General features: G+C 41.2%; 1 protein-coding gene across 1 annotated transcript in view; it reads right to left on the bottom strand.

The window, feature by feature from the left end:
- The window catches only part of EBF2 (EBF transcription factor 2), a 252,086-nt gene that overhangs the window by 42,912 nt on the left and 186,027 nt on the right, over window positions 1-23,147 (bottom strand). The window contains exon 7 of the mRNA XM_074218156.1: window positions 18,334-18,415. Coding sequence (XP_074074257.1) covers window positions 18,334-18,415 — 82 coding nt within the window. The remainder of the gene's footprint in view (window positions 1-18,333; window positions 18,416-23,147) is intronic.

Raw genomic sequence — 23,147 nt, 5'->3', positions numbered from 1 at the left:
TGCATATTTATAAATATAAATGTAGATGTGTATGAATATGTTTATAGAGATTGAGATATCTCTCTACATAGTGAGATCTATGTCTTTTATATATTAAATATATAAATAGCTATATCTAGATAGATGAATAGAGAGAGGTAAATAATAGAAATAAAATAGATATATCCAGAAAGCTAATTAGATAGAGAGATAGAGGTAGAAAAAGAAATACAATAGAGATATCAGATGGTTAGACATAGAAATAGATCTGTCTAGAAAGATGAATAGATAGAAAGATATACACAGAGAGACTTAGATGATTAAGGTTGCATTTTTTAACATTCGAAAAATCTAGAAATATGAGTACAGGGACCATACATGCTGGATTTTCCTCCACAGTCCTGATTTCAAATAATCTGTCTCATTGTTACCAAAACCAAAACAAAAAGAAACGTTGTCCAACTATGTGTTCTGCTTTGGAACTGGAAAATATTTGGAATAATAACTACCACTTAAACCCAAGTATGCATCATGGAAAAGATTTCATTCATAAAATTCAGAATTGAAAATATCCTGAATAAATACAGGAACATATATTTATCCATATGGGGGTACGGGGCTGGAATTCATGACTCCATAGGGAAGGGGAAGTTTCCTTTTTTGAGGAGAAGATACTGTTGTTGCCTTCAAAAGTTCCAAATGGAACTCCTCTCAATGTTGCCAGATTAATAATGACAACAATGAAATTATTTTTATGCTGAAGAGTTTTTTTTTCCAAAAAGCCAAACACCCCAACCCAGCTCTGAATGTTTTCAGACTAAAGGAAGTAGACTGTGCATTCCTGCCTCTCTCGGCTCCCAGGCCTTCCCCTTCCACTAGCCAACTTCTTTCCCCTAGTGAGCCTTTCTTGGGTCATGGAAGCTGACCCGGCCCATCTGGAATCAATCAGTCAACTCTTGACAACTTCCTGAAACACCTCAGTCCATTTCCTGTTCTCTCCCCCTTCCCTCTTTCCCCCTGGTTTGCTTCACTCTCCCAAAGTACAGGCCACAGCAGCTTCATGTTAGGGGGTCAGACACAGTTAGACTCCCAAACACTACATACGGACACCTTTGACCTTCAAAAATCTTTACATCTTAGCTAAACAAATCAAGGTCACCGTTCCTCACCATTACCTTGTTAACCATTTGTAGGCATCTCAAGCAATTCTCCTGGTCACCCAGCCACCAAGACCCCTTGGTCTCCTGAGCCGAGATTTCTTGGAAAAGGAGCAGAATTGGGTAGAGTCAATAATCGATATTGTATTGAAGTTGGAGCCAGGGGAAAAACCACCTCTGATATTGCCACCTGGCTGATCTTTCTTCCTGCGTCTCAGTTTCCTCATCTTCCTCAAAGCGTTGTTGGGATATTCAACTGAGATAATGTCTAGAAAGGACTTTGCAAACTTCGATGAGCCGCATCATGGCCAATTGTCTTTCTTATTGAAAAACATTGGGTAGGAACTCTCATTTGGAATGTCAGCAAATCAAAATGACCTCTACTCCTTCCAAAGATAGGGAGAAGAGCCCATTCCAAAAGAATTATGCTATACTTTGTAGTCTTAGACTGTAGAATCTAGTAGGCACTTAAGAAATTCTTGATTGATTTGTATCCCTAGAGCCTAGCAAAAGTATTTAATAAATATGAAGATGCTTAAATGAATGACATCCCAATGACCTGCAAATGTTCCTAATTCTTGAAGCCTAAATATCTTTTCCCTCCTTTGCCTGAGAAGGGATGCTGAAGGCATCCCTAGCTTTAAACCAGAGGCCCAGATGTCCACAATTTGATGCTGAAGTGCATTCTTGGTGCTGGGGAGAAGCCATCAAACCCAACCTCACTTTACACATGAGGAAAATGAAGACCAAGATCAGACAGCAAGTCAATGGCAGAGCTGAGATTAGACTCCAAGTCCCCCATTTCCCAGTGCTGGGAAACCCTATCGTTATTTATTTACTATTTAACTGAAGCACAGAAAACTTGAGTGATCCCCATAGTCAATGGTGAGCCAAAATTTGAACATAGGTTCTCTCAACCAAAATTCAACCTAGATCTTAATGTTCCACACTGCCTCTAAATTGATCTTGCGTAAAGTTCTTCTCCAAGTACAAATTCTAACTTAAGCCAACAACAAATGATGAGTGTTTCTCACAAGAGAATTATGCAGCCTGAAGTACCTTTGGGGGTTTGTGCCCAGATTCTCAGAAAAAAAAATCCCAGTCCCTTGGTTCTCATTTAACATGAGGGAGGTTTCTAAGAAGAAAGCCAGTATTTTCTCTTTTTGTGTGTTTCTTGGCCCGTCTGGATATCTTCTCTGTAATTTGACCAGGGCCCAGACTTTGATAAGAAAGGCAGCCCAAGCTGGAACCACCCAGTTCCAGGATGGACCATTTGGGGTGGTTATTCATTAGTATGAAATAGAAATCTGAGGGCAGGATTGGCATCCCTTCTCCTACACCTCTGTCCTGGGAGAAAGTTCCAAAAAAATGATCATCCAAATCTGTATCTACATCAGCAACCTGAGAAAATGGCTAAGTAACCAAGGTCGGTGTTCTAAAGTAATGTTTTCCTTTTAATCACCCAAAAGCTTCCCCTACCCCCACACCAATAATTTATCCAAAGCAGGGGCTGAGTTGTAAAGAGCTTTTTCCTGCTCATAAAAAGTCCACTGTGGGAGTTGCCCCTTGGGTGGACACATCTGTTAGTCTCTCCATAAGAGTAATATTTCAATGGAGGGCTTGTTTCTTCAACCCACCAGAAGATGGATGTCATATGGTATGGGGACCGTTATCAAGCCTGCTTGGTCCCCACCCTTGGCTAACCTTCACACCTCAATCTGCAATGGTCATGGGTCAGTATTGGAGCCTCCACACAAATTGTGGGGTGGGGGGGAAGGGGGAGGAGCAACGGGGAGCTCTGCCTGGCCTCTTTTATTTTCGGCTCTGGTCTCAACCTGTCCGAGAGGAAATGGTGATGTAGGGAAGAGAAAGGCAAGAGTTTAAGTCATGACTGTGTTACCCTGGTGTTCTAGACAACCATCAATAGCTCTAAGTTTCAGAGGGCATTGTGGGGGACGGGGCTTTCTTTGTATCCCTACACTGCACCTAGTGCCTGAAAAAAATGGTTTTTGACTTGTGGAAGCTCCCAAACAGCTTCTGGAGAGGGTGTTTCTTCCTTTAGGAATTCCCTAGCTTAGTGATCCCTCACTTGAACTCACTTCTCTATGACTTTATCTCTTCTTAAGAACAGGTGGCCTCTCCTATATCACTCCCACCTGATAGAATCCTGAGAGGAAGCATGGTAGAAGGACAAGGCAGTGTGCTGAACCTGGGTTCAAATCCAGTCTCAGATGCTGAACTAGCAGGGTGACCCCGGACAAATCGCTTAATCCTTCTGGAACTTAGTTTCCTTTTTTGTAAAATGATGAGATTGGACTCTGTGGCCTCTGGAATCCCTTGCAGCACTTATTTTATGAGTGATCATTTTGTGCTTTGAATCTATTTTACATGGATCTATGCATGCCTGTGTTATTTCCCCCCATAGATAGCAAATTCTTTAGGGAAAGACATTACTTTCCCTGCACTGTCCATTCCAAAGTAGTCCCTTAGTAAATGACTGTTGAATGGACTTTCCCTGTAGCCAGAGAGTGACTTTCAGGCCATGCCCAGTTTTCTCTGATAGGAACTAGTTTCTCCTGCTCCAAAACAACCTCCCAAAATTGCCTTGCATTTATTTTGCATCACTATCTGGGCAAGCCCAGTTCAATGTCAGCTCCTTCAGGACAGGGATCATTGCTTTAGGGTTTTTTTTATCCTCAGGAGTCAGGTTCAAGGCCTGGGACACAGTAGGAACTTAATAATTGTGTGTTATGCTTATCATTGTTGCCAGAAGGAAGGACAAGCAGGAAAAGGAATAGTGAAACGCAGACAGGATGGCAAAGTACTCTTCCTTTATAAGGCTTGTATTTGCTATCTACTAGAGAAGGAATACAGTGATCTGAAGTTTTCCCCTATGGATCAGATCTCTTATGGATTACAGAAAGAAGGAAGGAGGGAAGGAAGGAAGGGAGGGAGCGAGGGAAGAAGGAAGGAAAGAAGGAAGGGAGGAAGAAGAAAGGAAGGGAGGAAGGAAGGAAGGAAGGAAGGAAGGAAGGAAGGAAGGAAGGAAGGAAGGAAGGAAGGAAGGAAGGAAGGAAGGAAGGAAGGAGAGATGAACTTGAAATGAGGGCCCAGGAGTATGGAGCATTGCATATAATAATTTTACTGAATTGCCCTTTGCCTCTTACCTTACTCTTTATTATAAGGATTGATTCTTGGGATAGGGAGGAGTTACACTGAGAAAGGTAGAAATGTAAAAACAAAATAAATCAATAAAATTGTTTTTCACACTCACATCGACTTTGCCCTCTCCGAGGCAAGGTAACTGAGTAGGCTCACAATGGGTATCATGACAGTATGAGTCCCCCCCCCAGACCCATTTATGAATGAGTGAACAGCAAACATTCACAAATAGGCTCCAAACAGACCTTCAATAGTGCCCAGGGTGGGGTGAGGTGGGGCCCCCCTCTGTCATTTTGCATCTGTTGGGAATGGACTCCTTGAGAGGTCGATCTGTCACTATATACCTTATTCCAGCTTTACCAAAGAAGGGTTGCTGGGGCTAGGAGCAGGAGGGCAACAGAAAAGACCCTAGAGAGGAGTCAAGACAGGCCTGGGTATCTCAGAACGACAGTCAAGGAGTCTGAGAAGAATCAAGCCTTTATGATCTAGAATGGGAAAGGACTTTAGAAGTCATCCAGTCAATCCCTGAATTTTACAGCAGGGGAAACTGAGTCCTAGAGCAGTAAAGAATCAAAAAAGGACAACTAACTTGACAAGGGTCACCAAGACAGTTGATTTTATCTCTGTAACCAATTTAGCACAACACTGATCACATCCTAGGAACTTAAATATTTATTGACTGACTGTACCCTCAGTCAGGATCCAGCACATGGTAGATGTCTCATAATATTCATTGACTCAATGCATCTACAAACAGTCCCTGTCCTCAAGGACAACTCATCAGAGTTGAAAGAAATCAACGTAGGGATCAAATAAGCTGAGAATGCTTCCGTGGAGGAGGTGAGCCTTGGTCACGTAGGCGTCTCCATAGGCTGAGTACTCTTTGGGGATGCTGACTCCAAAATCAGTAAGATACCCCACTGAGGAGGGTATTGGCTGACATATTTTTGGCAAGAGCTAGCTACACTGACTCCTTTCAAGAAGGCACTTTTGTCAAGGGTTGAGTAAACAATGGCTTCAAAGAGACAAGAGTTTTGCTTGTCCCTGGTTAATAAATATCGGACATTTTATATAGTATTGCAAGTTATATAAGGATCTTTTTTTTTGAGATGGCAAATAAATACTTCAGAAATTATTCAAAACTGGACACTTACTAGCTAGGTGACCCTGGACACTTTTACCACCATCTACCTCAGTTTACTCATTTATAAAATAAGAATAATAGTAGCACTGCCCTCCCAGAGTAGTAAGAGTAATAATAATTAACTAACATTTATTTAGTGCCCACTGGGTGCTAGATACTGTGCTAAGACTTTTATAATTAGCATCTCATTTGATTTTTACAACAATCCTGGGAGGCAGGAATTATTATTTATCCCATTTAGTAGATAAGGAAACTGAGACTGCTCTCTCTTTTTTTTTTTTTTTTGGAGGTAAATGGAGTGAAATGACTTGCCTTGGATCACACAACTAGTAAACATCTGAAATTGAATTTGAACTCAGGTCCTCTTGATTTCAAGACTAGTGCCGAGCTGCCCCTTGAGGCAGACAGTTCTTATGTGCCTTGCTCAGGTCACATAGCTTATCTGAAAGAGATAGATAATGAGCTCCTGATCCTGCCCCCACATAAGTCTGATGTCCTCTGGCTGGTCTTTATAGTTTGAAAGTTTTTCATGCTGTGTTGCTTAGAAATCATGAATACTTGGAATGTTGGCATTTATTCAATTGCGGTTCTCAAAATTTTTACGGAGTAATTTTAGATACATTCAGAAGCCTGTGAGCGCAGTCCGGTCTGTGATAAATTCATTGCTGCTGCTTTAAAGCCTTTAAAATGTGTTGTTATTGTTGCCGTTGTCATTTTGTTATTGTTATCAGCCTTTAGCCTCCCTGGCTAAGAGTCTACCGTACGGTTGGCCAAGTGCAGGTATTGTGCTCACAGCCAATATCAGGAACCACACGAGTAGAACATGCAGTTGTGTCCTTCACTCTTTGGCATGAGGTGCAGACATTCTCACCCACCCCTTTCTGCTAGCCAGTAGCGATACTGTAGACCAACGGTCTTCCAACACTTATGTCCATGTGTAGTTAAGCAGAGCCGAGAGGAAAAGCCTTGGCAGGAGAACCCCAAATCAGGAGAGTGCCTCACCCTCTCCAGGGCAGCCAAGGAACCAGTCTAGTCTTACAGTCTTCAGTCAGTCTATACATATATGTGTGCAGATAGAGATAGAGACAGAGACAGAGACAGAGACAGAGACAGAGACAGAGACAGAGATAGAGATAGAGATAGAGATAGAGATAGAGATAGAGATAGCAAGAGAGAGATAGAGATAGACAGAGAGATAGATACAAATAGATACTGAGGTTACAGATACAGACATAGATATAGATAAATGATATATATATAATATATATACACACATATACAGTCAGGACCTTCAATAAATTGAGTTTCATTTATTGAAACTCTAGGAAGGATCATGTACAATTGTTCTAGGATGGGTGGGAGTTTCTTGGTCTTCAATCAATTCAAGTTAACAATATTTAATAAACTTCTATTGTGTATTGATGGAGAGGAAGTGAATAGTAGTGAATAGAAGGCTGACCTTAGATTCATGAAGACCTGGTCCCAAGTCTTGCCTCCATTCTATCCTGATGGGGTAACTAGGCAATCCTTTCACCCTCAATTCTCCCATCTGCATTGGTGGAGGGAGTTTCCACACTGGGAAGCATCCTGAAATCATACACCCAGTCTAGCTGCTCCCCTTTCACACACACACACACACACACACACACACACACACACACACACACACACACAATGTTCAAGAAACTATACTAAACATTGAGAATAAAATACCCCCCCAAAATGAAACACATAATAAAATGTTATTTCTATAGAAGGGGTGATTCAATTCTACCAGAATCCTGACCATCTTGAGATTTCATGAAGTACCTCCAATGACCCTCTTCTGATATGCCACAGAGAGTATTTCTTGGGTGGTGATGGGGGGGGGCAGGTTGGACTAACTGAGGTTCCTGCCAGCTCTGAAATTCTGTCCTTTTCTGATGTTCAAATCTAACTGTGGAGACTACTCTGACCCAGACTAAATCCGAAGGATTTGGGGGCTATCCTAAATGCTCCCTTTCACTTTTCTCCAATTTTTCCTTCAGAGCTCCAAGCACATACCCATGGAATCTGACAAAACATCCCACTAGCCTCTGGTTTTTCAGTCCCTGTCTGAAGACCACAGGGGTTTGGGGCATGAGGTTATGTTAGGAACTGGGGGAAAAGCTTGGATTAAATCCCTGGGGTCCTTTTCTCCAGCCTTGGAGCCTCAGACTATGTGAAAGACCCCATTGCCCAGGGAAGGTTTTCAGACTCCAAATGGGTAATTATGATTTCTGATCTCCAAGTCTCTGGTTTGTTTCACCAGTGGATAATGGACTCACCTGTCGGTCCCAAAGGCCATAAGTCAAGTGATTTCCATGATGGGTTTTAAAACCTCTGCTCAGTAGCCTGGGTGATTTCAAATAGTGGGTGAGATCAGAAAGCAGCTGGCAGATCTCAGACTGAAAGACTCGAAAGTCAGAAACCTGCTGGCAGCTGGGACTGGATTAGATTTTTGCCATTTGGAGTTAATTTAAACTCTTGTTTCCCTCTTCAACGGGTGTGAGAGATACATTGGACTTTTTTAAAAAAAAGAAAAATAGTCTCATTACCCCCCTCAAAAAAAGTTTTTTCTAATAGCCAGGATTTGAAAAAGCTTAGGGGACAACCATCCGTCTCTCCAGTAGACTCAATGAAGCGCCAAACCAAGGAAAGTATGAGTCGCCGGCATGTCCTTGGCTCTTGCATCATCCAGTGTCATAGACGGAGGGGCTGTGCACTTGGGGGCCTCCATCACACACACTTGACAGGCCACATCCTCTCACAGCTGCTGTCTCTAACCCACGGCACCTCGGACTGGCCGCTTCCCATCATTCAACAGCCCTACTTTGTCTCACCCTTCCACCATTCCTTTCTGGCCTTTCCACCTCTTTGTCTGCTTCCTCCCATCATTCCCTTGGCATTCTCCTTCATGGTTCCATTGGCATACCATTACTTTCCCCAGTTCTTGACTCAATGAAGTCTACTCTTTCCAATTTCTAAGAGATCACTTCTTAAGTGAACAGAATAAACTTGGCATGACTTTTCTATCATACCCCTGGTGAAATATAATTTCTCTCCCTCCTCATTACTTTCCCCCCTCCTCTGTCTGTATGTAATTGCATCATCATAATTCATATTTATAGACTGTTTTTGCATTTCCAAAGGGTTTGAGGGATGATATCTCATTTTATCCTGACAACTGCCCTATGAGATGGATGGTACATGTGTGTGTCTCATGATCCCCATTTCACAAAGAAGGAAACTCAGGGTCATTAAGGGGGAGATGACAACACTGGGAGTTACACCTGAATGTTCTTTCTCTAGTCAACTCCTTCTCATGATATTTCAGACACACTGGTCTGGCCATTGATTTCTGAATTCCTGAGCATTCCCTTCCATCATAACGTTATAGGATTGGGAGTTGCCTTCCAAATTTATTGGTTGTGTGACTAGACAAGTCATTCAATCCTCTTGACCTGAGTTGGCTCATCTGTGGAATGATGAGGTTCAACTAGATGGCCTTTAAGCTTCATTACAGCTATATATCTACATGATCTTATAGCTTTGAGCTTTTCCAAGAGAGGAATCAGAATATTTGACCATGCTCCAAGGATGCCTAATAATTATCTTATCATTTATTCATTTAATGGCCATTTATTAAGCATCTATATTTTGTACTAGAAATTTGAGATTGTTGTTCAGTCATTTTTCAATCACCTCCAACTCTTTATGACTCCAACTGAAGTTTTCTTGGCAAGATACTGAAGTGGTTGGCCATTTCCTTCTCCATCTTATTTTATAGTTGAGGAAACTGAGGCAAACAGGGTTAAGTGTCTTGTCTAAGATTACATGTCTAGTAAGGATCCAAGGGTAGGTTTTAACTCAGGAAGAGAAGTCTTCCTAAGCCTAGGTCCATCAGACTACCCACTGTACTACCTAGCTGTCTTAGAGACTTGGGATATGAAGATAAAAATGAAACAAATCCTGCCTTCAAGGTTATATTCTTCTAAAGAGTAGTTAAGTGACTCAATGGATAGAGCACTGGATCTGGAGTCAGGAGTCAGTCTAATCTAGCCTCAGACACTTGACACTTAATAGCTGTGTGACCTTGAGCATGTCATTTAACCTTGATTGCCTCACATTCAGAAACATCTCCAGCTGTCCTAATTCGCATTTGGCCACTGGACCAAAATGGATCTAGAGGAGAAAGTGAGGCAGGGGACTTCGCACAGCTTCCCCTCACTCCAATCCAATTCATGTGCTTGTCCTGGCATCACCTCCCCGATGTCATGGACTTCTTCAAGAATGAAAGACAAGGGGCAGCTAGGTGGCACCAGCCCTGGAGTCAGGAGGACCTGAGTTCAAATCCAGTCTCAGACACTTAATAATAACCTAGCTGTGTGACCTTGAGCAAGTCACAAGCCCATTGCCTTGAAAAATAAACAAAAAAAAATTAAGGACAAACATCAACATTATCATTCTTCTAAAAGAAAAGTGATTGATGATGGTGGGGATGGTCACAGCTGGGTGGTGGCATGATAGTCTCTTAAAAGAAACATTTTGCCAAACTTATACAATTTTAGGTTTTGTTTTGTTTTTTTTTTGCAAGGCAAGTGGGGTTAAGTGGCTTGCCCAAGGCCACACAGCTAGGTGAGCTTATACAATTTTAGCAGAAGCATCAACAGGATCTAGGATTCTAGGATCTAGAAATCTACTGTAGAGCAGCCCCTGGAAACTGCTCCAGGACCCAAAGATTCTGGCTCCCCCCAATCATCCAAGTGTCACCACAGGTAGCCATAGTCAAATGGATGGAATTCACACTTTCACTCTATCCTGATGTTAATCCAGGAGATGTTCAGCCACAAAATCACAAATCCACAAATCCATATGAAAATGATCTCAAGGCAAGAAGTCACTTCTGGCATGGAGGTTTATATTCTGGCTTCAGAATCAGAACCGAAGATATGACAACGAACCTAATTTTTCCTCCATTCTAGCTTCTTTTCTCTCTTGGTGTTATGGCAGCCTACTCTCCATCAACAGGCCAAAAAAAGAGGCAGAGAATAAGACTCATTATGTCCTAAGGGTCCCTAGGAGCTTTCCCAAAACATGGAGTTCTTTCACCCTTCCTCCCTGGAGCTATGAGTCATGGGTTCCATTCAACATTACCACTTCTATAATGGCTGCGGTGATTTTCCTTCCTCATAGATTGTGGAATTTTTAAATACCTTGGGGCCCATCAGAAGTCCAGACCCCATTTTCAGTGTTTCATTTATCAAGCAAATCTATGTAACATTATTTGTTACCATTCATCACCTATTAAGCTTCATTTCCCACCTCCTTGTCTTATACGGTCTTAAAGGTCTTGGTGAATGAGAGGCCATGAATTCCATCCTCTCAGATTATCTTCCTTCAAAACTGTCTGGAGTCCCAAATGCAAGTCTATTCCTGATTACTCCCACTTGTTAATGTTTATTCTTTCCCCTCAAAGTAAGTTGCATTCATTTTCTATTCACCCATTCTATCCCTCCTCTAAAAAAAAAGGTCAGGTCTTTGAGGATGAGGATTTTTTTTTTTATCTTGGGCATGGTAGCATAGCAATAGGTTTTTCTTTTTCTTTTTTTTTATAAATTGAGAGCAGAAATTTTTTGTTTTTCCTTTGGCCTTTGCCTTATATTCCCAAGCACTTAATAAATGGTGGAAGAATTGAATTGAGATAAACAAATTTATATGGAGCACCAAAAATGCCAGGTCTTCTACTGAAGGGGCAAGGTCAAGTTCAGATTTAAGATTCCTCCCTCCCCATCCCCTCCAAGCTCCAAGGCTCCAGGCTCCTTTGTCATGGTCAGATTTCACCACAATTTAGTCCTTCTAGAAATTCTGTTATTTGGGATCTAGTTCCAAACTAGTTCATTCTTGATTTCTCTTAGGGAGAAGAACATGGAGTTGTTTTGATTTGAGATCCATTTCAGAGTTAATATTCAGTTTCTGTTCAGTTCAAATACCCCTAAAAGACTTAATCACAGTCAGGCTGGCTCTCAATTAATCAACTAAAAACCACAGATTAAGGAGAAGCTAGGTGGCATAGGGGATGGAGCACTCAGGAAGACCTGAGTTCAAACATGACCTCAGAAACTTAAAAAAATTACCGAGCTGTTTGACCTTGGCCAAGTTCCTTAACCCCATTGACTTATTTTAAAAATCATGGATTAAGTGCCCCTGTCTATTAGGCAGCATGTTTTAGGCGGTCATCATGCCTGCCCTGGAGTCAAGAAGACCTGAGTTTCCATCTTGCTCCTGATCTCTGTGTGACCGTGGGGTAGATTGCTTAACCTTCTCGAGTCTAAGTAATCTTTCTAGTATTCATGAACTGAGTCATGGAGAAAATGCAATCTGTATCTGTGAAGTGACTTTCCCTACTAAATGTGGCCCAGGTTGGTCACAATTTTTCTCAGATTCACAGATAAGATCTCACACGAGAGATTTCATTGATTTAGAGAACTCTCCAGGAAAGAAAAGTCCTCTATCAATGAAAATTCTCTGCAGGTTAGAACCTAGGTGTTATTAAAGTAGACTTTATTTCAATATCTAAGAGCTTTTTTTGAAAAAAAGTAACTTTTTAAATGCAATTGCTTTCCTTTATAATCCTATGCAATTACTTTTTAATTTTAAAATCATTATTCCAAGAAGGAACCTCAGAGACTTTATCAAAAAAAAAAAAGGCAAAACAAAGATTCATACCTCCCCACAAAAACAGTTAATGATTCTTGTATTAAAGAGATCTCTGGGGGTTCTGAGGTCGAGTGACTTTTCTAGGGTAACACAGCTCCAGACTCTAAGACTGGCCATCTTTACACTAAGCCCAAGGCTCTGGGGCTGTTTTTTAAGGTCAAAAATGAGCCCTCCCCTTTCAATAAGCTTATATTCACTTCACAAAGTGAAGCAGAAAATCAAATCAAATATGGCAAACATTCTAAAGCCCCCTTAGAGACACTGGGGTCCATTAGAATTGGGAGTCATAGATTCAAACCCAAGCTCTGGAAACTCCTGTCTGTATGAGCTCCCATAAACCCCTTAATATTTCTGGACTTTAGTTTTCTCCTCTTTTAAAATAAGGAGCCTGTACTACGTGCAGCTATGTGTTGGTAAGTATTTAACAATCAGCTCTCAAAGAAATGAGTAATTTATATCAGTTGTACTTTTAAGTTCAATTGAACCATTAAAAGTTTCCCCATCACTTTCTTAAGTCTAGACAACCAATAAATCAACAAGCCAAGCTTGGTTTATAGCTCTTCTCAGTTTCCAACAGGTAAATGGTCATCCTGTTCATTTAACAATCAGCTCTCCATAGGACAAACTGATTCCAGTGCATTTCATGACCTTTGAAGTCCCAATCATATCAAAATCTCTGATCTGAGTCCTCCAGCCTAAAGATTTTTTGACTCTTAGCTCAAGTCATACTATCTATAATAGTGAGATAATCCTAGCACCTTCCTCCCAGAGTTGTTCCGAGAATAGAGATAACATTTATTAAAGTGCTTTGCAAAATTTAATGTGTTAGAAATGCAAGCTAATATACAATGATCCAAGCAAAAACTTTTGCCTGAAATATTCAGATAATGGAGAGAAGCATGGGCATGGGGGGTGTAGTACCAACTTTGCCTATGTTACTGGGACAATTGCATCAATCTGGCAATCCACCTGGCAGGTGCTAACAGGCTAACTGCTGCCATCACCCATCTTGAGCCAGTTCCACCTTTCAAGAGGTCATTTATTAATCACCTCTGGGGGCTGAAGATGGACAGATCTCAGATACCGATCATGTAAAGTCTGTCTCTTATAAGGATATATGTGCATGTGTGATGTTAATATGTATACATGTATTTGTGCGTGTATGCATGTGTGTGTGCGTGTGCATGTGTATGTGTAAAATACCTGAGTCACTCAGGTTATGTACCTATTATCATTGCTATTAGCTTAGATACAATTTGCTAGAGGTTATTTTTCTAACAGCAACAGATGATGTGTCCACAGAGTTCTAAAATTTTCCAAGTTCCTTATATACATTATCTCTTTTGAATTCCCTCTAATCTCATGAGTTGAGTCAAATACTGAGGTAAGCAGTGAATAAAATGGGACACTTGGAGTCAAGATCAGAGTTTGAAGACACTAGCAAAAGTGATCCTGAACAAGTTGTATAAATTTCTCTCAGCCTCAGTTTCCTCATCTGTAAAAATGAAAATAATAGTCCCTACCTCAGGATCATTGTGAAACTCAAAAGAGTGAAGGAACCTTGAAAATGCTAATACATTAAAAAAAAAGAAAAAAAAAGAAAGAAAAAAGAAAGAAAAAGAAAGAAAGAAAATGCTAATACATTAAATAAACTGGTTGTGTTGCACATAAGGAAATTGAGACTCAAAGGATCAGATGACTTGCCCAGGGCCTCCCAGCTAGTGAACTTCAGGAGAGGTGAAATTTGAACTCAAGGCTTTCTTGGTTCAAGCACACTATGCCACACTACTCTGGTATCCACAATCTGAAGGAAGGTTTCTAATTCACTTTTTTGTTTATCAGGGAGATAGCATGTTACTGTGACAAAGAAAATGGATAGTGAAATCATATTTCAGACCTTGATTACTTGGGTAAGTCCTTAATGTCTGTGACGACAGAATTCTGAGGTCTCTGGCACAGTTCTTCCCCCAGGAATAAGACAATGACAAAAGCCAGCAACATCCCTACAGAGCTTCTGCTCTGTCTGAATGTGTCTGGACACATCATCCATACTCTTCTTGGGCTAAGAGGAGTCTGTCTATCTGTCTGTCTGTCATTCTGGCCTTGGCAGCTCCATCTTCTAACACAGACATGTTAATCACTTTGGTCGATGCCCACCTTAGCCAATGGCATTGATTTCCCCATCTGGGAGATGCCTCAAATATTCAAAGTTTAAAGGCATGACTGACATATTGGTCATATGTCTCAGAGGACTAATCAAAGAGTCTGTCTAATGGTTTAAAGTAATTTTAGAAAAAAATAAAAAATAAATAACTATAATAACAGATATGGAGGGAGGTAGCCAGAACCCAAGATGCCATGATCCATTTCTATATATGGCCTGGCTCCAATCAGAGACTGATTTTGGCAAGGTAGAATACAGAGAGTCCATCCTGCCATCAGCAAGTCAGTCCTGGGTTCAAATCCTACCTATGACCATTGGTAAACTACTCAACTTTCCTAAGCCTCACTTTACTCATGCATAAATACAAATAATAATAGTTTTTTTAAATGTTTCATTGGTTTGTTGTGAGATAAAGGAAATAATATTGTATCTCCCTCTAACATTGCAAACTAAGTTGTTATAAAACAGCAGGACATAGTAGACAGTTGGATTGGAAGGAAGGAAAAACCTGGTTTCGGATCCATACTCTCTGTGTGACTCTGCATAAGATTTTTAATTCCTCCACCTGAAAACTCTCTATGACTATAAATTGCCAGACAAGTGTTACGTACTGAGGATATAAAGGCCAAACCCAATCAGTCCTGGTCCTCTGAGAGGGCCCTTCTAGTGGGAAAACCAGTCTGAATTAGTGAAGGCTTAGAGTTGGAGTATGCTCTTTGAAATGAAGCTTCCTTTTACCCAATAGTCCCACTATCAATAGCACACACTGAAGTCGAAGACCTGTGCATAAAAATATTCACAGCATGATCATTTGTAGGTTTGTGGGATGAAGTGCAATGTGAGGATGTGGGATATTTGCATCCAATCTTGAGGAACAGTGTACAGTAAATGAATGTAAGAAAGAATAAACATAAGGAACCCTGAGAAGATGGGGAAGACTCGGTTGAATTAGGAAAGCAGAATTCCCCCCCACTAGGAAAGGATAGAAATAATCACAGGAAAGAAAAGAATGTGGAGAGTACCTGGAAGTCTTAGTGATTGTTCTGCTCAGTCTTGGTCCCAGAAAAGAAAGGAAGCTAACTTCCCTCCCCTCATAGGGCTCTCTTATTTTCCTTTGCAGAAAACAATTCATATGAGTCTAACAAGGTGCCACTTCCCCGACAGGGAATCCACTGGGGAACATTCTCAATGAGGAGATCAGAATAGTTTGTAAGAAGCACATGAGCTATTTGTGAGCGAATGGGTATTTTTAAAGTGTGTTCCAAGTAAGTAAAACATTCCCCCTGTGATCTTATTCATACTAATTGCTTAGCATATCCCCCCCTTTTTCCACAAATGATCCAGAACAACTTCAACCCAACCCCGGTCTGAATTATTCCAGATTAAAAATGTACAAAATTTGGAAAATGCATATATTAATATTATTAATTAATATCAATATTAAGTTGTGATATGGTTATAGCATATTAAGTTTTGCAAATCAATTTTAAAATGTCATCTCATTTTATTTTTACAATAACCCTGGAAGCTGGTTGCTATTATAATCTCCATTTTTATAGATGAGGAAACTGAGGTAGACAGAGGTTAAGTGACTTGATGTGAAAATAATCACTGCATGAGCTTCTATTTTTGATGATGATTTAGTCTTCAAAGGGCTTTCCTCACAGCAAGAAGAAGAAATTGAGACCCAGAGGTAAAGGGGCTTGCCTAGGATTATGCAGTATCAGAGCTGAGACATGAAGCTTCATCTTCTGATTTGATTCCTCTGGTTGATGTTGCTGCTAATTCTCATTCAGAGACTTCCAGATTCCATGTGTCTGGGTCCCCCAGGCAATGGGGGAAGCATCTTCCAAGGTATCTCTTCCATCTCTTAGCGTGAGCCCATGGCAGCTAGCTAGCCTGGCCACAGTCCACTAGAGGCAGGAGAGATCCAGTAGTTCATGCAAAGAGTTATGTTGGAATGAGCCCCATCTCTCACCAGGAACTGGAGAATGGGCGTGGGCTTGTGGATGTGGATGTTTGGCGGTGGGGAGGGAGAATTTGGGTGCCTCCAAAACAGATGGAGAATGACTAGAAGCATCAAAGATGAATTGCCCCAATGTCTGGCATTGACCGTGTCTCAGTTAACTACCAACATCAAGGAATGGTATAGTGCAATGACTGTTAGAACAACAGATTGGGATGACCCAGGTACTAATCGTGGCCGATTACTGTAAGATCTTGGGTAAAGTCCTTCACTAGTATAGTAAAAGAAAGGGTGTTGGATTTGGAGAAAGGTGACTGGGTTTTAAATCCCAGCCTGACCACTTAGTAACCTTGTACCAGTTGCTTAATCCCACTTGGTCTCAGTTGCCTTATCTGCAAACTGCAGACGGTAGGTTGGACTAGAAGATGACCTCCAGAGTCCCTTTTACCTCTCAGTCTCTGATCTCTCTCACCCTCAGTTTCTTCATCTTTAAAGAAAGAGTTTCCTCTTCGTGTTTAAATTGGACTAAAGGATATCTGAGCATCCTTCAAAGTTCTGAGATTGATAGTTTCCAGGAGGCTTCCAACTCTAAATAAAACACTTATGTTTACACTCCAGAATGTAGGATTGGCATTCGCATCCTCACTTTAGCTCTAATCGAGTGGGATCAGGTCCGTGAAATAGAGTTCTGCATAAATATGATCACGAAGCCATAGGTGATATTAGAAGCGGCAATTGCCACAATGCAGGGGTGTCAAACTCAAACAGAAACAGAACTCTGGAGGTTTATATTGACTTAGAAAACCACAAATGAACATCATCTGTGTTTTGTTGTATTTTTATTTATTTTGTTAAGCATTTCCTAGTTATATTTTTATCTGGTTCACATAAACTGCTTACAATCCCCAGGAAGTCTGCTGATACGTCCAAAGAGTGGATAAAGCTATACACTTCAAGTGAGGAAGACTGAGTTCCAAACCCACATCTGACATTTAATACTTCTGTGATCCTAGATAAGTCACCTGTCTTAGCCTTAGTTTCCTCAATGGGAAATCATTTAGATATGATAATAGTTCTGAACTCAAGGGGTTCTCATGAAGATTAAATGAAATAGGATATGGGGAGTGTTTTGCCAATCTTAAAGTGCCAGATAGATGCTAGCTATTCTGTCAGGGAGACCCTTCCACCTTTCTTCTCCTAAGATTTCATTTTTCCATCTTTAAAATGGGTTCAGATAATTCTTACCTATTCTCTAGATCAGAGATTAAGATATAAATGAAGCAAGTGTTTCAGAAGGTGACCAACTGAGCTGTAAAACCTTAGAACTATATCACGCTACAAAGTCTTAGCTTCCTTAAAATGTTGTATTTCTACTATTTTCCCCCTTCTGCATTTGGACTGGGGACAAATGACAGGAAAGTCATTTGATGAATTAAATATGGGTACTTCAAAGATTAAGGAAGAGGGGAGGGAATACACTTGCTTACATTTCCAAACCAACACAGTTCGCCTCACTGTGTGTTTTTTATTAGCTTGGCTTCTCAATACATCAGTGATGGGGTGATGGAACCACTGGCAGATTTAACTGCCAAGCAGCTGGGTCACTGTCCCATGGGTCCTATTGCTGTGTGGAGTTCTTAAAGTGACCATGACGATTTGGCTGGCCAGTTTTGGAAGGGTCCAGAGAGGAATATCATTGAAATGGGAAAGATGGGAAAAGGAAGGAAAAGGAGCATTGCCTTCAGAAGACACTGAAAAGCTCTTGGGTGGCTAGGTCTCAGGGGCAAGAGTCCTTGGGGATGTGGGGAGGTGGGCATGCTAAACTGAAGGTTTCCCATTCTGTTCTCTGCCCTTGCTTGGAGCGTCTCCTTCCTATAGGGATCTAGGACAGAAGGTAGCAGGTTTGAACCCTACCAATGAAGGCAGTTTTCACACTATCCGACGTGGTTTATCATTTACTGGCTTCTCTTTCATTATGAAGGAAAGTGGCAAGGTTTACTTACAGCTTCCACAGACCCCTTACCTGGAAGCGCCGCATGTCCCTGGGGTTTCCCGCTGTTTTCAAACAATTCTGATTGCACTTCAGGAAAAATTTTAAAAAGAATCTGCAGAGAAAAGGGGACAAGTTACACCTTTAAGAAACCCGGTGCTTTATTGTTGGTTTCATTACGGTCACTGTTATTATTAATTGTTATTAAGGGGAGACATCTGGATTTAGTTAATAGCATTTGAAAGATGGTTGTGGTTCAAATCTGGGAAATTTCAACTCATTGTCCTGGAATCTAGTACAGGGCTAACCTTGAAGACCGCACAAAAAAATGCTTTCCAGCGGTAGCAAGATCGCACTCTTCTCTCCCCCACCCCACACGCTGGCTAGGATTGTCATGGACGTGGCTGGACACAGCCCCCTGGTAGGTCCTTCTTGCTGGGTAGTGACCCCTGTCTGGCAGAGATGTCTCTAACATGGGTTTGAATTGAAAAAGGACTCATCCAAGAAATCCAACATGGGTCAGACATGAGACTTCCCAACTGACCAAATAAATATATATATTCACACACACAAATATACTTTTAGTCTCTCTCTCTCACATACATATACATAGGATTATCAGCATTTCATACTTTTCCTAGTCAATTCATTTCCAACTTAGAAAATGCTGTTTTGGACTCCAAAGGGAGCCTGGTTTATGGGGCTGCCCCTCCCTTCTTGGTGAATGTTGGGATTATAATGACCGTTGGCCATTTCTATTACTCTTCTCAGACCTTGAAAACAAAGGACAGAAAAATGGCTTGGGTGTGTCATTCGCAGGGCCCTTGGTGAAGCCAGGCATCCCCTACCAGAACCCAGTTGGGCAACTTGGAAAAATAAGGCATCCTTAATTAGCCAGTCACCTCCAGCTGAGGGAAAAGAGCAGAGGAGGCCTTGAAGGGAGTTGCATTTTTTAATATTTGAAAAACGGGTTTCAAAATACAATAAGTTTTATTTATTTATTTATTTCACTTGCAGAGTCCTTCTCTTAAAAAAAATAAAAAATAAAAATAAACCAAGCTTTTGCAGTAAGTAAAAGTCCCAGGTGAGCAAGGCCTATTTCCCTTCCTGTTGCTATGACAACGAATTTTTACCGCAGTCCCAAAGTCCCTTCAGAACTCTCACATCCATGCCTTGAATCAGAACTTTAAAGGAAAAGATAGACATTTTTTTCCCTAGGATTTACCACCAACACAAATAAAGGGGAAATAACAACGTCCATCCAAATCGCCTTTTGCTCACAGGGGTGATCAAGGAGATGTCACTGTGGACTTGGGGACCTGGGTTGCTTCCCCCAAAAAAACTGCACAAAAGAAGCCACCAATGAGCCAATTAATAGCATTTCTCTCTCCATTAAAGAGCAGGGTGAACAGATAAACAGGCAAAGTGAGGGAGGTGGAGGAAGGCAAAGGGAAGATACACTCTCCAGAGCTTTGGCTCCATCGAAAGGGTATTTTTGTTTTCCATCCGTTAAAAGATATTTGGGAAGTGTTGGTGATTATTCCTACAGCAAGTCTGAGTGTGAATTCAAAAATTATATCGATAGACAGATAAAGAGAGACAAAGACATTTAAAAAAAACAGAAATGGCTAGACAGAGACATACAGAGACAGAACAGAAACTGAGAGACACAGACAAAGACAGAGACAGAACAGACAAAGAGAGCCTCTGAGGGAAAGTAAAGAGAGAGAGAGCTAGAAAAAAGAGAGGGAGAAAGACAGAAAGAAAGAGACACGGAGAGACAGAAACAGAGCTAGAGAGACAGAAGTAGAGACAGAGACAGACAGAGACAGAGACAGAAACAGAGCTAGAGAGACATAGAGACAGAAACATGTAGAGACACAGATAGAGACCAGAGACCAGAGACAGATCGAGACAAAGAGACAGAGAGACATAAATAGACAGATATAAACAGAAGAGAGACACAGAGACAGAAACAGATAGAGACAAACAGACAGAAGCAGAGCTAGAGAGACAGAGACAGAGACAGAGAGACAAGCAGAGCTAAAGAAACAGAGACAAAAAGACAGAGGGAGACAGAAACAGAACTAGAGACAGAGACAGATAGAGACAAGTCAAAGAGACAGAAACAGAGCTAAAAACACATACAAAGAGACAGAAGCAGAACTAGAGAGCCATAGAGACAGAGAAGCAGAGACACATAGAGACAGAAAAAAAGAGCCAGAGAGATATAGAGACAAAGAGACAGAAAGAGAGACTTTAGAGCTCTATCTCCATCTATGTCTATGTCAGCCTGTCCTCTTTGAATCACACCAAGTTTTATTGTGGGAAAGGTCACCCACACTTCTCAAATAGCTTTTAACAGATTCAAAATAAATAGCATATAGGTCTAAATAAATCTGGCAATTGCTGATAGCTGAAAAAAAAGGAAAAGCTGGGCTTGGAGAGCAAGGGAGGGGCAGTTCGTTGCACTTTTAAAAACTGGAGATAAGCTGTGGATTTGATCACTGGAGAGGGCAGTGGGAAGGATCTGATCTTTAACCTCCAGGAGGTATGGCTTATAAGGTGAAGGTGTAACCTTCATCCCCAAAGCACAAGATGCACGTAAAGTTCAGGATCAAATGAGATGAGGATGAGCATGATGAAGGATGGGGAGAAGATGTGTGATTTTATTTATATTAAAGAAACTTCCCTCCTTCCAATGTAATCCACACCTAGTTTGACAGACCAGGACCACTGATTGGGTTAAGTCCCCTTTCCCAAGGTCACACAGTCAGTGCCTGCCAGAGGTAGGGTTTCAATGCAACATGTTTAAACTCAACCATGCTGTTTCTCCAATACTGTCAAAAGAATGAAACATGATGAATATATCTATAACTATTATATACATATGTCTTATGTTAGACTTCAGAGCAGAAAGACCTGGCTTCAGATCCTACTACTGATCCCTAACTGTGTGACCCTAGACAAATGGCTGAGTCTCAGTTTGCTTTTCTGTAAAATGGAGATAATAATGTCTGAGGTCCCCACTTCCTAGAGTTTTGTGGAGTTAGGGTGAATTAATGAATGTAAAGTATTTTTTCCAAACTTTAAAGGTTGCCCTGAATTTCTGCACTTTTTCCCCTTTTGATCATGGACTTGGCAAATGCTTGATCTCTGCTAATGAAAGCTCCCTCTCTATATTTATCCAGACTCAGATAATCCAGAGCAGAGCTTCCCTCCACCCTCCACACTGACTCCAACTCAGAGCCTGTCCCCAGTTTCTCAAAACCAAGGAATCCCTCCTTTCTTTCCCCAGACTGGCTTCCTTCCTTCACCAACACTCTTTTCTCTCATGAAATCAAGTAAAGCATTGTCCCCCATCTTTTCCTCTTCCGACTTCTTCCTCTCCTCTCTTTGTACTTCATCTGCCTTTTCCTCTCTCCTTTCTCTATTACCTCTTAACTTCACTCTGTTCTCTCTCCTATCCCTTTTCTTTCTTTTCTCTTTCCTTTCTTCCCCCCCCCTTTTTTGTCTTTCTCCTCCATCTGCTTTCCCCTTGTCCACTCCCTTCTTTTCTCTGGGCTTCTGCCTGTAGGTCTCAGTCTCTGTTTCTCTCTTCTCTTTCTCTCCTCCCCTCTAGGCCCCTCCTCTCCTCTCTCATATTTGGCGGGCTAACTCTAACGGGGCCCCCATCAAACCTGCTACATCTCATTATATTGTTCCCCACCCCCACCCACCCTCAAAGATGTGTTTGGTGAAAACATTAATATTTATTGAATCGTGCTGATGTAGACGGCTCTGGAGAGGGAAAACCTAGAAGGAGATGGGATTTTACACAGAATCAAATTGATTTAGAGCTAAGAAAGAGCCTTCCAAAAGGATTTATTCAATTTAAAAGTGCGACCTCTGATGATTCTTTGGATGGAAATTACCCTACTTTGGGCTCCTCCTGTCTGATAGTGCTTTGGGGTTGTGTTCAGTCTGATCCCTATATATGCTATGGATTTATCCGTCAATTCAAAATGGGTCAAGTGGAGAGAGAAAGGGGGAGCTTGGGCCCCTAACTCATTGTCTCTCAACCTTTGAGGCCCACTCTTCAAGAAACCACAGGGGATCTCGCCTGGCTGTCACTGAAAATTCTAGCACATGCGTGGGGGTCGTGGATAGCTAATATCCCAATATAAAAATTAATTAAAAGAGGCTCTGAAGTTGGCTGGGGCATCTCCTCCCTTTCTTTCCTGAGGACACTGGATTTTTAGCCTCTCTTTTTTTTCTTCACTCTCAAACACTCTATCAGCATGAGAGATGAGACAACCCAGATCTGACCAAATCCCCTTGACATCAATGCATTATGAGGATTCTCCATGAAGACCTCTAGGGTCTTCTGAAGCTATTCATTCCACTCTAGGATGGTTCAACATTTTTTGTCATTTTTTTTCAATATTTTTCCTTTCATGGAGCCTAAAATCTACCCATTGCTTTCCATTCTGCCCTTTCTTGGCCAAGAACCAAGTCTGCAAGTAGGCATTTATTAACCTCCTACTATATATTGGAGCCTGTGGTAAGCACCGAATGAAAATGAAATGGTCTTCGAGGAGGTTAAATGCTGTTGAAGCTGAGACAACTAAGTGACACAATGGATGAAACATTAGGACTGCCAGTCAGAGGATCTGGGTTCAAATCTGATTTTAGATATTACTAGCTGGGCAGGTCACTTTATCTCTGTTTACCTCAATTGTAAAATTGTTGATGAGAATAATACTTATTTCACAGAGTTATGGTAACTAGATTGCTGTTCTCCAAGTCAAGAAGACCTGGGTTCAAATCGCACATCTGTCACATCAATCAGTAAGTTTTTATTAGAT

The sequence above is a fragment of the Macrotis lagotis genome, chromosome 1 (assembly GCF_037893015.1).
Source record: "Macrotis lagotis isolate mMagLag1 chromosome 1, bilby.v1.9.chrom.fasta, whole genome shotgun sequence".
Lineage (NCBI taxonomy): Eukaryota > Metazoa > Chordata > Mammalia > Peramelemorphia > Peramelidae > Macrotis > Macrotis lagotis.
The sequence above is the reverse complement of the archived record's forward strand: the minus strand, read 5'-3'. Positions and strand labels throughout refer to the sequence as shown.